We start from the raw sequence: 14,313 nt of genomic DNA, 5'->3' as shown, positions 1-14,313 counted from the left end.
GTGTATCTATCTATAGCTATATCTACATCTATATCATGAGAAAGAACATGAAAACAAATATAAGGATTAACTGTGTGAACTTGAGAGATTATTTAACTACTCTAGGTTTTAAGTGCCCTTTCTGTGAAGCAGTCATGAAGGAGAAGGGCTTGGCTGGAATCGATGTCCATTCAAAGCCCCCCTAACCTGCGACTGCCCACTGGCTATTATGACCCAAGGCACACCATGGACTAATGATTGGTTCCATGCTGCAAAGCAGGAGCCCAAGGTTTTCCTAAAAACAGTAGTGTAACACAGTGCGATGCTGGCCTTTCTTCCAGTGCTTCTCTGCCCCCGTTCTGTGTGGATGTACTCTCACCAACCTTCTTCCCTCCCCCGCAGTCTTTGGAGTTCCAAATAACATGGCCTCCTGCTCCGCAACTCTGCAGCCCGGAATCAGCACCAGCTCCTCAGGTCAGTGCTTGCCAGCCTGAAAAAAATGGTTGCTCTTGCCTAGTGAGGGAAATGGAATGGTTTGTAGGGAAGATGTTCTTCCTGATCAAGAGCATGAGGACTTCCTCCATACACATGGCAGCGCAGAAGCAATAACCAAGGAGCTGCGTTAGAAGGCCCAGAGCCTGCTCTCCATCATAGACGCAGCTCAGTCCCCAAGGAAAAGGGGGCCAGAGGCTGCACTTACGTGCTTATTCTGTGCCTGTCCCTTTATCTAATAGGAGAGGCGGAGAGATGGAAGAAAAGGGACTAAGTGAGGCAGAGCTCGCGACATTTTTAGGTGGAAAGCATTGTTAATTTAGAAAGAACTTAACTGCATCTTAAATGTTGTAGTTCCTTGGGGACTCAAACAATGTTACTGCTTTGCTTCCAATGCAGATGTATAATCTTTTTAAAGTATTTATTCACTCTATTTCCACATACATCATCATAGCCTATATGTAAATAAGTTATCAGCCATTTCTTTTGTTAAAGGAATCTGCCTTCTTTCTGTGATATCACGACTAATATCACATAGTGATGTAGGGCGTTTTTATTTTCCTTGGCCCTCTTAACTTCTAATTTCAACACCTCCGATTAACTAGTGTCCCACAAACCCAGCAGATACCAGATTCAAGCTTTTTTCCTCTTGCCTTTGCTAGTTTACTCTGCAAAGTCCTCACTCAGGAGGGTGGGCTGATGTTGGATTTTGTGCCTCAAACTCCAGATAGGATGGAATACAAGAAGCTGTTAGCTAGGGAGGAATGAGCTTCTACACTGTTAAAAACAGACAACCAACCAGTCTTTGAAATACTACTGGGGGTGAGGGGACTTCTACATGCTTGAGTCAGAAGGAAAAATAGGGTCCTTCCCTGTTAGTGCCTCAACCATTGTGTCTGGATCTGCAGTTCCCATGCTGTGTACCAAGGCACCCTAGGGTCCTGCAGAGGAGGGAACCCCTGGGATATTTGAAATTTTTGAGGCATACCGTAACATCTCTCAGACCCTATGCAAACTACTACTATTAAGTTGTGTGGACCTAAGTTACTCAATAAATGGAGCTTAGGAATTTTCTGTGTGGGGCAGTGGGGGGAAGAAGCAGTGTTTAAAAAATTACCATGTCAGTAAGAGTGTGGGAACTGAGAAGGTTCAGAATCTCTGTCATATGCAAGGGCACTCATCGTGAAAGTGGTTTAGGGGGCTCCTGGGGCTGGCTGCCTTACTTAGAGGGCCTCATCTATGTACCTGCTTTCACCTGTCCTCAATTCCTCTCAGTGTTCGGCATGCAGAACAATCTGGCCCCCAGCTCATCCACCCTGTCCCATGGCATGGCCGCCACCTCCACAGGTCTGTAACTGGGGTTTGGAGCCTAGGGGCTGGGAAGCAACGTTTCTTTGCAGCTATAGCTCACAATAGCCCTTTTCAGCAATGGAATTAGAGGGACCAAAATGTCCCTAAAAGTCAATTGACCTTTGCCACCAAAGAAACAACCCTCCATACACTGACCAGAGATGCCAGTCTCAGTCAAGTGCTGGCTCAGATGTGAGTGAGAGCCTTGCTGGGGGTATGTCCTCTGTGTCCCCACGTCTCACCACTGTCCTTAACTGCCCGCTGTCACTGCATATCAGTCATTTGGCTGACTTTCTAGTGCACCCCTCTGTGCAAACCTGGGGGAGGCAGGGCAGAAGAGGCATGAGCCTCAGCCTTTGCCCGCAACTTGCTTACTGTTTAGTTGGAGGGCTTCTCTGGTGGCTCAGATGCTAAAGAATTTGCCTGCAGTGTGGGAGGCCTGGGTTCAATCCCTGGGTCAGGAAGATCTCCTGAAGAAGGGAATAGCTATCCACTCCAGTATTCTTGCCCAGAAAGTCTCTTGGGCAAAGGAGCCTGGCAGGTTATATAGTCCAGGGGGTCGCAAAGAGTGAACGTCTCACACATATGAAACATCTGGGGATCCTGTAAAAAAGCATGAAGCAAGCAGGTGTTGGTACTGTAGGAGTTCAGAAGGGAAGTAGATGTGTGTGTGTAGGGGGGGAGGGGGTGTGGAGTCTAGGAGGACTTCATGGAGGAGGTGGCCTTTGGAATAATCCTCCAAGGATGAGGATTATATCATACAAAGTTTCATCTAAGTTGTTGTCCCCATGGCTGGAGAGAGTTGATTTCATGATTCATTATTATTCTGTTCATTATTATTGTTCACTATCATCTTCCTCTCCCCTGGGGAGGCTGCCTGTCTGCCAGGGCAGGTCAGCTGCTTCTACACGGGGTGGAGCTGCCTCCCGTGCCCCACTCATTCAGTGGTTCTTGTCTTGCAGCATATGGTGTGAAGAAAAACATGCCCCAGAGCCCCACAGCTGTGAGCACTGGAGTGTCCACTTCTGCAGGTAAGTGCTGTCGCCAGCTACCGGAGGCAGGCCAGCACACAGGAAGGTCTGTTCCTTAGTCACATGCGGCAGGAGGGGACATAACCCATGGGTGGTCTGAGGTCTACAAATGGGACTCACCCCGAGGGCCTCTTGGTTTTTCCAGGAGTGAGCAGCTGGGTGTGCCTCTCACCTTACCTTGGCCTTCCTGTCCAAGGGGGCCATGAAGCTCCACCCTCCATACCTGCCCAAGGTCAGGCCCACACAGCCCAGCCCCCACCACAAGAGCCAGGGTGCCCCCTGGAAGCTGCCACACCCTCCCTACTTTCTGTGGCATCTTTATCAACTCGGGCACATGACACATGGTAGCCTGTTTTCTCCGCTGCTCTGATCCTGGTGTGTTTCCCTCCATTCAACAAGTTATCCATCCAAAACCTGTTTACCAAGCACCTGCTTTGTGTGAGACAGTGTTCTGAGTGCCCGGCGTAGACACAGGGGCTTCCCAGGTGATTCAGCGGTAAAGAATCCACCTGCCGATGCAGGGGATGAGGGTTCTATCCCTGGGATGAGGGTTCTATCCTTGGGTTGAGAAGATCCCCTGAAGGAGGAAATGGCAACCCACTGCAGTATTCTTGCCTGGAAAATTTCATGGACAGAGGAGCCTGGTGGGCTACAGTCAATGTGGTTGCAAAGAGTCTGATACCTAAGCGACTAAACAGGCACGCACTATGCAGACACAGACGAAGAGGCTAGATTCCTATTCTCACCAGGCTGACAGTTCCAGTGGAGGAAGCAGACAACAGACAAGTGGACAAAGTATACAATGTAATTACGAAAATGACACGTAGTTGAAGGACAGACATAGTGAGGTGGTAGAGACAGGGATTTGTGCATGCTGGATGCAGTGGTCGGGAAAAGCTCCCCCAGCATGCCAACACTTGAGACTTTCCATTAGAAATGAACCTACCAGTTAATTAAAGAAGGGCCTGCCTGGCATAGCAACTTTGGCCCATTCACTGAAGATCCTATAGAGTCCAGGTGGGAGGCAGCCCCTCAGGCCAGCCCCCAGTGCTTCAGATGTTGACCCAACCTCCTGATGGCCAGGCCCAGCCACACAGGGGAAGATGTCTCTGGTCCCCAAGATGCTTCTTAGTAATGGCTGTCAGCGTCAGTGAGAGCAGGAGCCCCTCAGACACACCCACTTATCCCTTTCTTTTCCTCCACCCTCCTTTTCTTCTTCTCCTGGTTACTTCTTCCCTTTTCCTTTCCCTCCACCTTTTCCATCCTCATCTTTCCTCTCCAGCCAGCACCACAAATGTCCAGAATGATGACCTCTTGCACAAGGACTGTAAATTCCTGATCCTGGAGAAGGACAACACGCCCACCAAGAAGGAGATGGAGCTGCTGATCATGACCAAGGACAGCGGGAAGGTCTTTACAGCCTCCCCAGCCAGCGTCGCTGCAAGTACGTGGGAGCCCAAGAGACTCAGGTTTTGAAAGAAAGGCAGTGTAGGCAAATGTCCTAGCAAGGTGGTATGAGATGTTTGAGTGATGAAACCATAGTCATTCCATTCAAACGAAAACTGTCTGTTGAGTAATGTCCCGGGGTCTGCCTTGAATGCAGACAAGCTAGGAAAATTCCAGCAAAGAGCTCCGAACAGGGTCTTTGGGCAATAATAAGTTACCTGACCACAGGCCCAGACTGGGGCGGGGGGTTAACCCCAGGAAAGCAGGGCCCTCTTCCTACCAGGCCAACCTCCACCTTTGCAAGTGGGAAAGGATGTGGGTGGGGGAGTGGGGAGAGAAGATCCAGGATCATCACGGGTTGTGTGCACAGCTTCTTTTTCAGAGGACACCCTAAAAAAGGAAAAACAAGCTGCATACACCGACACCTACCTAGTGTCAGAAGCTAACGGTAAGAGCAAATCTGATCGCTGTCCACTTTGGCCGTTCCGTCTGTCATTGATCTGTCTTCCGAGACCTCAGACCTCAGCGTGTGGTCCTGACCAGTAGCATCATCAGACCCAGGAGGATGTTAGAAATGCAGAGTCCTGGGCCCTAACCCAGACCTGCTGTGTCAGAGACTGCATTTTCCCAAACTCCCCTATTGATTCGTGTGTGCTTACCATGGAAGCAAAGACTTCCTGTGGCCCTTACTAGTCCTCCCATGACTTTCAGAACTCATAGAAAAAAGCTTTGCAAACCACTTGCTAGCTTTTTTTCTTCCCAAATACCTGGATTCTGTCCTGGATCACCATATTTCTTCACACGGTGGTTCCTGTAAATCTCTCCAAATCATGGATTTCAGGGAGCTTAATAAAGGAAGAGAAAAGTTAAGCCACGGAACATTTTTGTTTTTTTAATGCAAATGAAATCAATTACAATCCTCTCAAGGTCTAACACTAAGTCTTCTTTTACTTTTTTTTTTCCGAGATACTTAAGTGTTTCTTCTTTGATTATCTGAAGCTAGGTCTTCTAAATTAGCAGTTCCTTACATTTTAGGGGTGGAGGTTGGGTTGTGGAGCCAAAGGACCCTTTTCAGAACCTGGTGAAAGCTGTAAACACTTTTTCCAGAAAATCTCACACACGCCCACAAACTCAGTGATCGTATAGCATCTGGGACTCACTCTCAGCCCTCCTCCCAGCCCATCTTTGCCTTTCTTTTCCTTCCAGTTCAGGTTAGGAACCTGTGTGCAAAGCCTTTTAATCAAGAAATCAAGAGTCATTTCTCACAAGCACATTTATTGTTTGAATGCCATGGTCACCCCTAGTACGTCCTCCAAAAAATGTCTTGGGCTTTAAGGTCACAAAAGTTTATTACAGTGTATTTTTGCCCACTGTGAACTGTTTGCCAAGCCAGGTCTTCATCAACATAATTATTGCAGCATGAGATCCGTGAGGACTGAGTTAATGGTGTTCCTGCACACGGCTGTTCCACGAGGTCCCTGGGGCACACCTGCTTCAAGCCCCACTCCAGGTCTACGCACAGGCTGGACCGTCCTGTGGGCTCCTGCAGTTTAAGGGCACAGCCAAAACAGTGATCTCGGTGTTTCTTTCAGGAGATGTGAAGACTGTGACTGCAAAGGGCAACGGCGCCTCTGCAGGTGAGTAGGAGCTGCGGGTCCCGCAGCAACAGGGTGGAGGAGCTGGCGATGGTGAATGCACCAGATAACAGCCCCCTAGCCTGGAGCCAGTGCACACATGAGCACCCCAGCTCTAGAGTTTCCCCAAAAGCCTTCAAAGGGAGTGCGGTGGAGGGCGGTGGAGGGGTTGGCTGGGGGCCAAAGCAGGGCTGCAGAAGGAGCTCAGCTCAGGAGACATGCTCACAGTCACACTGTACCTGCGGAACGCCCACTGTCTGGGTGCCTACTGCCTGGGTGCCAACTATCTGTCCAGGATCTGTCAACATGGCAGGAGCAATACAGCAGGGCTACTGGTGGGTCTTACAAACCACTCTCCTCCCCTTGCCCACACGCCTTCAAGGTGACCCTAAGATCACACACATCTCCAGTCCCTTACACCTTCCTCACCTGCTCCCATAATCTTGTGAGAGAAGGAAATCAAGGAGTATCGGCCCACTTTAGATATTAAAAACAAAATACACTTTCACTAAAAAGAAAGAAAAAGCCTCCTGGCCACCCTTTAAGTGCTGAGTATAGTTCTAGGCACTGGGGGGATTACAAAGAAAGAGCCTTGTGAACTGAGATGAGATGGGGATTATTCAGATTTGGGCTTAATAAAATGCAGGAGGTTGTGGCAGATCCATGTTCATAATCAAGAATTTTAACCCTGATGCTCTCTGCTACATCCTCTGCTAATTACGCTGCATGCCTTATCTCATTTAACATCCATTTCATGAAGAAAGGTCAACTTTGAACTCCGTTTTATAAAAAGAGGAAACAGGGACCTTCTCCTTAAGGGACCGTAAGGGACTTTAAGGGACCTTCTCAGGCTCACACAGCTCAAGCCCAGGATTGTCAGACCTCTGCTCAGCACCAGCCACCACAGCTCCACGTTTATTCCAGGAGCCACAGGGACCTACCTGCAAGCCCACTCATATTCACTCAGGCCTGCAGGAAATCACCACAAGTTGGAAAATTTGGAGTGAGGGGGGCACAAGCCGCCGGCATTCACCTTACCCTTGCCCTCTCTTCCACAGACATCCATGGCTACGACCACCGCCGTGGTGGTGGAGGTGGCGGCGGCAGTGGCGGTGCCCTTGGCAGTGGGGCCGCTGGTGGAGGGGGCAAGGGCTCGTGGGGGGCAGCGCCTGCCTGGTGCCCCTGCGGCTCCTGGTGCAGCTGGTGGAAGTGGCTGCTGGGCCTGCTGCTCACCTGGCTACTGCTCCTGGGGCTGCTCTTTGGCCTCATCGCTCTGGGTACGTGTGGCAGCTCCCTGCTGCCTGTTCAGAAGGGCAGGAACCAGCAAGTATCCCAAGTGTCAGGTGCCAAGGGGCCCAAGATCATGGGTGCAGACCCCTTGTTCCTGCAGATGAGGAGGCTGGGGCTCCAGGAGGCCCCTGATCAAGGTCCTGTGACTTCTCCGTGGTGGAGCTGGGTCTCTAAGACAGCTCCTGGTTCTCAGGGGCCCAGGGCCCCATGCCAGTAGCATCCTGCTCCAAGCACCTGGCTGCCCTTAATAATCAGGCCAGACCTCTCATAGCCTTTCTACTTTCCACGTTCCATTGACTCTCACACCAGCTCCCTTGCGAGACTTGAGGGCCAGCTCTGTCACCATGGCCAGGCTTCTTCAAGGCTCAGTTCCAGTGTTGAGTAGATCAACCTGCTGGTAGCCATGGCAGACTATCTCCCCAAAAATATTCCAGTAAAATGTCCCTCCAGCGTGAAGAAGCCACCACGGACTCCAGAGCCCCCATTTCAGCCTCCCCTGGAGCACTAGGAGGGCACTGGCTGGCAGGCTCCTGTGCTGATGCTGTCTCTGTGTGTCTGTTCCAGCCGAGGAGGTGAGGAAACTGAAGGCACGTGTGGAGGAGCTGGAGAAAATGCGGGGCCGCTTGTCTTACAATGAGAAGATGGAGAGGAGCAGCCAGGACTCTGTGCAGGGGGCTGCGCCCAGGCTGGGGGAAGGTTTAGGAAAATCTGAGCTTGACGACTACAATCTGGAGGACGTCTGGCAATTCATGAAGGTCAGGCTGATGGCAGAACAGGAAAATGGTGAGCACATCACAGGGGGAAAGGCCAACAGCTCCCAGTCCTGGCTCCTGTATGTGGAGTGTTTAGGGCAGTCCCCAGCGCCCCTCACTCAGCTCTCTTGACAGCTCTGGGAGGGAGGGAGGACCCATATTGGTATCCCATTTTATGGTTAGAAAACTTGAGAGCTGGGGAGCGTTGTCCAACCTGCATACTTTAGAATCAGGTAGCTAGTCCTAGCCTGTTTCGTCCCACCATGCCACTGATCCCCTTCAGGTATGTGTGTGTTGTGCTTGTGTGTGTGTGACACAGAAGATGTGCAGCTAACTCCGGCTTTGCTGTCTCTTGTAGGAAATCTCCGAGGAAGCCCTGGGCCTAAAGGTATCGCAGTGGATGGAGCCCTTTTCCTGCACTTGGAGCCAAGTTTTCTGGAGGGGGGGAATGGGGGGGGGGTGGAAAACTTTTTTTTTTTTTTTTTTCAAATTGAAGGATGAGCAGTGGAAAGATCTTACAGAATCTGTTGGGAGGGCTGAGAACTGGCTCTACCGTCAGAATATCTTAGAATGGGAAGGGAGCTAAAGTTTTGTCTAAGAGAGGCGAGTGACGAGCCCAGGAGACACCGATGGCGATGGAGAGGAAGCCACGCCACACGCCAGCTCACTATGGGACGTCATTTACATGCTGTCCACTGACCTCTAGGAGAGAATGGCCCTTGGCTTCTCACCACATCTCACAGTTTTCATGTCTCTCTAATTTTAGGTGACATGGGAGTTCAAGGCCCTAAAGGTAAATAGAACACGTAAATTTTTACCTTAAATATTAGTGAGGCTTGACAGTTTAAAGCAGTCAGCAAGTGCCAGAAAACACACTTCCCACCCTCCCTGGCCATCCCCCACTTGTCATAGGACCATGAATTGCAGAGCAGCATGCAGACCCTCAGGCTTTTGGGGAAGGGGCAGGGAGTGGGGGAGGTGTGGGCTTCCCAACAGAACAGAGCTACACCTCTGGGGCAGGACTGTCACTGGCCCAATCTCAGGGCTTCCCACAGCAAGGACCCTGAGGAGGCCTGTGGTCTGGACCAGCCCAGGTGGTTCCAAGGCCAGGGGTACACGGACCATTCTGAGAATCGCTATTGGAGATGGCAGGGTCACCCCATCTCTTCTCAGCTTCACCGCCCTTCTCAAGAGATCCCAGTGTAGGAATTGGGGTTCCTCTACTTGGTGGCCTCCAAACTTGAGGATTCCCTGCCCCCCACGCACACTCTGGGCCTCCACCTCTGCACTCCACTCTCCAAGGCTCCGGCTTGCAGGCTGTGAACCCATCCTGACCATTGTCGACTGAAAAATACAGTCATAACCTGAAAGTGGAGAGTTGCTTTGTTTGGTGGGAATGTTTAGGACCCTGAGCCCAGAAAACAGCACGTCAGGATCTCTGAGAGAACTGCTCTGAGGGGGTAGTGGGGGTCAGGCTATATACAAGTTTGCAACAAAGGGAGCAGGCGGTCTGAACATCAAAGACCAGGTATCCAGTTAAGGAAGTGAGCACTCTGTGTATGGAAGCAGGCAAGCCTCTGGGCTCGCTGAATTCATTTCTTTCGTGTGCACCCAGCTGTCTGGGCTCAGTCCTGTTTCCTTGTTCACCTTGCTTCTTGCATCCCCCCAGCTCCTCAGCAATCACCGTGGGCGCGGCAGCATCTGCTGGATCACAGTCTGGGGAGTCCTCACTCACATTTGGAGGCCAGAAATCGCTGATGGCTGTGAAATTTCTTGTTCATTAATATAGGAGATATTTTCATTTCACACCATCATGCAGTCAAATCTGAATCACAGATAAACAATAACTCATTCTTCACTATAAGTATGTCCCACACACTACAAATTTGTTCAGTGTTTATCTGCAATTCAGACTTAACTGAGCGTCCCATATTGTAGTTTGGCCATCCTACCTGAATTCCATCGGAGGCTCCCTTAGGTGATCAGCCTGGGTCCTCTGCTTGACTTTTCTTTCTCCGTTCCCACAGGAGACCGCGGGTTCCCTGGAACTCCAGGTGTGTAGCCTCTGAGGGTGCTGCTAGGGTTGCGGACTAATGGGTCCTGGCTCCTGGGGTCTGGGAGGAAAGCAAGGCTGAGCTATTCTTGTGTGTCCGCAGGTATCCCTGGGCCCTTGGGCCACCAAGGTCCAGAGGGACCAAAGGGACAGAAAGGCAACTTGGGTAAGAATCACTTCTCTGTTCACTTATTCCCTCATTCATTCATTCAGTAAATGTTTTTGTTAGGTACCCGCTGTGTGCCAGGCCCTCTTTTAGGTGCTGGGGAGAGAATGGCGAACAAAACAGAGAACGCCTTTCTACTTTTGGGTGCAGATAAACAATAGACATGATAGATAAGTGAAGTATACAGAGGGAGGAAGTGACTGGTAAAATAGGAGCATAGAGCCCAGGGGCCTGGAAGGGCTGAGGGGTAATTGAAAATAAGGCCGGCAGGGAAGGCCTCGCTGAGAAGGTGCCATTTGAGCAGAGATGTGAAGTGGGAGAGGGAGCAGGCCTAAGATGATCCAGCAGGACCTTCCAGGCAGAGGGGGAAGCTACAGGCCTGGGGCAAGGGTCTAGGAGCTTGGGGAGGAGGAGTAGGAGGAGGGTGTCTGGAGCCCTCAAAAGAGGCCAAGAGTCAAGAGGGAGGGGCCTTGGAGACCTTGCAAGGATATGGCTTTTATTCTCAGTGAACTGAAAAGCTGTTTGCAGGTTGGGGCAAAAATGGGACATGATCCACTTGCATTTTCAAGCTCTCTGACTTCTGCACTGAGTCTGGGCTGCAGAGGGAGAGAAGTAGGGAGATGGGTGTGGAGACTCCAGGCAGGTGTCCTGCCAGTAAGATGCTGCCTAGCTGGCGACTAGCTGAGGTGGGCATTTCTGTCTTTAGGTGAGCCTGGCATGGAGGGACCCATGGGCCAGAGAGGGCGAGAAGGCCCCATGGGACCTCGCGGTGAACCAGGGCCCCCTGGGTTTGGAGAGAAAGGAGACAGAGGTAAGAGGCGATTCCTTCACTGGGAGGACTGGCTGCATCCACACTTCCTCCTCACATGGTTCTCCTTCCCTCTCTTTTTCACTTGCATTAGCTGAGCACCTGCTTTGAGCCAGGGTCTGTGCTGGATCCTGTGGTCTAAGAAAGGAGCATGGGCTGGGATGTGGGTTCAGGCCCAATGGATCCGAGACCACCAGCAGGGTGGGAAGTGTTTTCCACCCTGCAAATGATACCACATGGGCTGAGTGGGCAACTGAATTGAGGGACCCTCTCAGAGTGCTTATTTCTCCCCAGGGGATGCTGGTAAACCGGGTATTCCGGGCCCACCTGGTGTCCCAGGCTCTGTCGGTCCCAAAGGTAAGTCAAGTGACCACACAGTGCCCAGATCTGCCATGTCCAGGAAGGATCTCAGAGGTCCAGGCACTGGGATCCCAGACAGCCCTAATCCACAGCTCCAGGGCTAACAGGCCCAGAGAGGGTCCCCCTCCCCAGAAAAGAATCCCTGGGTGTCAGGATTGGAGCTGTATTTTTGGCTCTGTGGTGAATTTGGGGGTTATGCCTCCATCTCTGTTCAATGACCCTGTTATGTGGCCCCTAAGTGGGTGAAGTCAGACAATTTCTTTGCCAGTTAGGGCCCAGAGGCAAACATTTGAGAGCAATCTGTCTAGACACGCCAAGGGATAGGGCCTTCTCACAGTGCGATGTCCAGCTGGTCCCCTCTCCTCCCTGCCCCTGCCTCAGCCCCAATGCTCAACTGGGAAGGAGCAAGGGGTCTCTTGGTCCTGGCAGCCACAGCTTCCTCCTAAGGAGGACTTCACACTGGGGTCACTCCTGGACCCGCCGACTCTGGGGTCCTGGTGCACACGCGCAGCCCTCACCTGGGGTGTATGCCCCACCCCCTCCACATGCCACTCCGCATGGGGTCAGTGTCCTGGCCTGTACATGACCCATCTGATCATTACTGTCATGTTGTCCTCCTCAGGTTCCAGCGGTTCTCCTGGCCCTCAGGGTCCCCCAGGTCAGTGGCCTTCTTCTCAAAAATAGATGCTATTTCTGAGGCAAAGAGAGGGCGGTTAAATGGAGAAACAAACATTCTTAAAGCCAGAGAAGCAATTCTAAAGAGAGCCTCCTGGAGACACAAAGCTCACTTCTGCCTGTGTGTCTCCTGTGGCTAAGGTCAGGTGCAGTGGGTCCCATGAGACTCTGTTCTTACCCGACTTGGGGCACCAGACCCTCCAGCCCTTCCAGTAGGCGGCTTCCATCCTGCCGTGATCTGAGCAAAGCGCCTGCCTCCCCTCATCCCTGTGGGCCAGAGCTCGTGCTGGGCGTCTCGAGCTGCAGCCCACACTGTCCTGCGGTCCAGCGTCTCTGCCAGGGTCCCCACAAGGGGTTCTCATGCCTGGGCCTGGGAATCGCAGGGGCCAGGAACCTAGTCCAGGATGAAATAGTGGGGACATGGGAGGAGACCGTAAATAGCAGCGCTTGACTTTTACCCCAGGGAGTGTGTTTGTCTGTGCATGTGTGTGCCCAGTAGGTATGTGTGTGTGGATGTAGGCATGTACCCATGTGCATGTCCATCCCTTCCAAAGCTGGGGACACTCATCCACCCATGTGGTTTCCTCTGTGTGCAGGCTCTATAGGTCCCCAAGGACTCCGAGGTGAAGTGGGACTCCCTGGTATCAAAGGTAAGCTGGGGGGAGGGGCTGGAGGGAGGGGACATTAGCTTAGAGATGCAACTCACTCAAGAAGGAGGTCTGGGGCACAGGGAGGGTCTGGTGGACATGCCAACAGCCTGCGCAGGCTGACAGGTGATGTGAGGGGAAGGGGCAGTCAGGACAGTGGGGGAGCCTGACTTCAGACACAGATTCTGCCCCTTCTTGTTCGTCCCACCAAGGCTCTTCACACTTAGGTGACCATCTCCTTTTCAGGTGACAAAGGACCCATGGGACCACCGGGGCCCAAAGGTGTGTTGCTCCTGCTGCTGCTCGGACATCACCACGGCCTGGGAACCCAGATGTGAACTGTGCCCCGGGGTCTTGATGACCAGACCCTAGGGCTGGGAGGGATCCAAGACTCTAGTCCAGCCTCCCAGATAGTGCTGCTGAGGCAGAGAGGGGAAGCAGCACCGGCGTCACAGGGCTGTAGTCGGGTGGTCCTCGGAGTGGCGAGGACACAGCCCTGAGGCCTGTCCCCACTAGACTGGACTCCTTGTTACCCCCAGCACCCATTGGTGAGACAGAAAGGCCTGGGTCAGTTTGCAGGTGGGCCCTGACCCAGGAGAAATCTATCTAGCTTGCTTTCTGGGTCTTTGTTAATGCTGAGTTCTCACCAATATTCAGCTGACGGCAGCTTCCAGATACTATGGGAACTGTTCTGCAGCCAGGGTCCCCCTTGCTGAGTGAATTCTTTTCCTTGCTCCTGACTGATGCTTGCTTTCTCTACCCCTGCCCCCCACCCCATGTTTATTTCAGGTGACCAGGGTGAGAAAGGACCCCGAGGCCTCACAGGTCAGTCCCACACAGGAATCTACTGTTACTTTAAAGACTTTTTATAAATCCATTGGATACTGTAAGTGGGGGAAAAAAATACAGAAGCGTCAGATAGAATCTCTGTCTAAAAACCTTCAGAGGACTTGCAATCTAGACTGGAGTATAAGCCAGCATCAGCAATATATGTTTGGGACAGAAAAGACAGTTTATGATTGTCTCTGATTCTTTTGAAGAATTTAGTTGCCTTTACACTACTCATATCCCTTTCTCCTCTCACCTCCTGCCAGCTTGCACGATTGAAAGGAAATAGTACTAGTGCTTTGGCCACAGGAGGTAGCTTTTTGTTGCCAAGGAAATGAGACTCATACACAGGCCCCTCCACACCAGGCGTGGCCTCTGGGCCAGTCCATGCCTGCTGCCAGGGGTGGGAGGCCTGACTTTAGAATGAAAGCAGACGCTGTGTCCCCAGCCTCCGGTTGGCATGCCAAGTTCCTCTGGTCAGAGAGGTGGCAGGCTTCAGGGTGTCTGGCAGGGTGGCATGCTCTATTATGGTCAAGCTCCTCCATCACCTAGTCCACTTCCTTTGCAGGCGAGCCTGGCTTGAAAGGTTTACCTGGTGCCGTGGGTGAGCCCGGGGCTAAAGGAACGATGGGTGAGTGTCTCAACGCAGCGGGCACCATGGGTCTGCGTCGCTGCATCATCATCATGGCCCTAGAGCTGAGATCCGTCTAGAGCTGTGTCTCCTGTTTAATCTGTCCATGCCTGGCAGAGACTCCACTTACAGGCTATTCCTAGATCTGGGCATCCTTTTGGGGCTCACAGA

General features: G+C 51.9%; 1 protein-coding gene across 1 annotated transcript in view; it reads left to right on the top strand.

Annotated features, from left to right (window-relative positions):
- The window catches only part of COL17A1 (collagen type XVII alpha 1 chain), a 46,749-nt gene that overhangs the window by 15,929 nt on the left and 16,507 nt on the right, over positions 1 to 14,313 (top strand). Inside the window, exons 11-29 of the mRNA XM_055560438.1 lie at positions 382 to 453; positions 1,747 to 1,818; positions 2,784 to 2,852; positions 4,135 to 4,296; positions 4,669 to 4,746; positions 5,891 to 5,935; positions 6,991 to 7,209; positions 7,787 to 8,005; positions 8,333 to 8,362; positions 8,741 to 8,767; positions 10,002 to 10,028; positions 10,131 to 10,193; positions 10,900 to 11,004; positions 11,296 to 11,358; positions 11,984 to 12,019; positions 12,633 to 12,686; positions 12,930 to 12,965; positions 13,473 to 13,508; positions 14,080 to 14,142. Coding sequence (XP_055416413.1) covers positions 382 to 453; positions 1,747 to 1,818; positions 2,784 to 2,852; positions 4,135 to 4,296; positions 4,669 to 4,746; positions 5,891 to 5,935; positions 6,991 to 7,209; positions 7,787 to 8,005; positions 8,333 to 8,362; positions 8,741 to 8,767; positions 10,002 to 10,028; positions 10,131 to 10,193; positions 10,900 to 11,004; positions 11,296 to 11,358; positions 11,984 to 12,019; positions 12,633 to 12,686; positions 12,930 to 12,965; positions 13,473 to 13,508; positions 14,080 to 14,142 — 1,476 coding nt within the window. The remainder of the gene's footprint in view (positions 1 to 381; positions 454 to 1,746; positions 1,819 to 2,783; positions 2,853 to 4,134; positions 4,297 to 4,668; positions 4,747 to 5,890; positions 5,936 to 6,990; positions 7,210 to 7,786; positions 8,006 to 8,332; positions 8,363 to 8,740; positions 8,768 to 10,001; positions 10,029 to 10,130; positions 10,194 to 10,899; positions 11,005 to 11,295; positions 11,359 to 11,983; positions 12,020 to 12,632; positions 12,687 to 12,929; positions 12,966 to 13,472; positions 13,509 to 14,079; positions 14,143 to 14,313) is intronic.

This window comes from Bubalus kerabau, chromosome 22, assembly GCF_029407905.1.
Source record: "Bubalus kerabau isolate K-KA32 ecotype Philippines breed swamp buffalo chromosome 22, PCC_UOA_SB_1v2, whole genome shotgun sequence".
NCBI lineage: Eukaryota > Metazoa > Chordata > Mammalia > Artiodactyla > Bovidae > Bubalus > Bubalus kerabau.
Note: the sequence above shows the minus strand (reverse complement) of the source record. Positions and strands in the feature narration are given on the sequence as shown.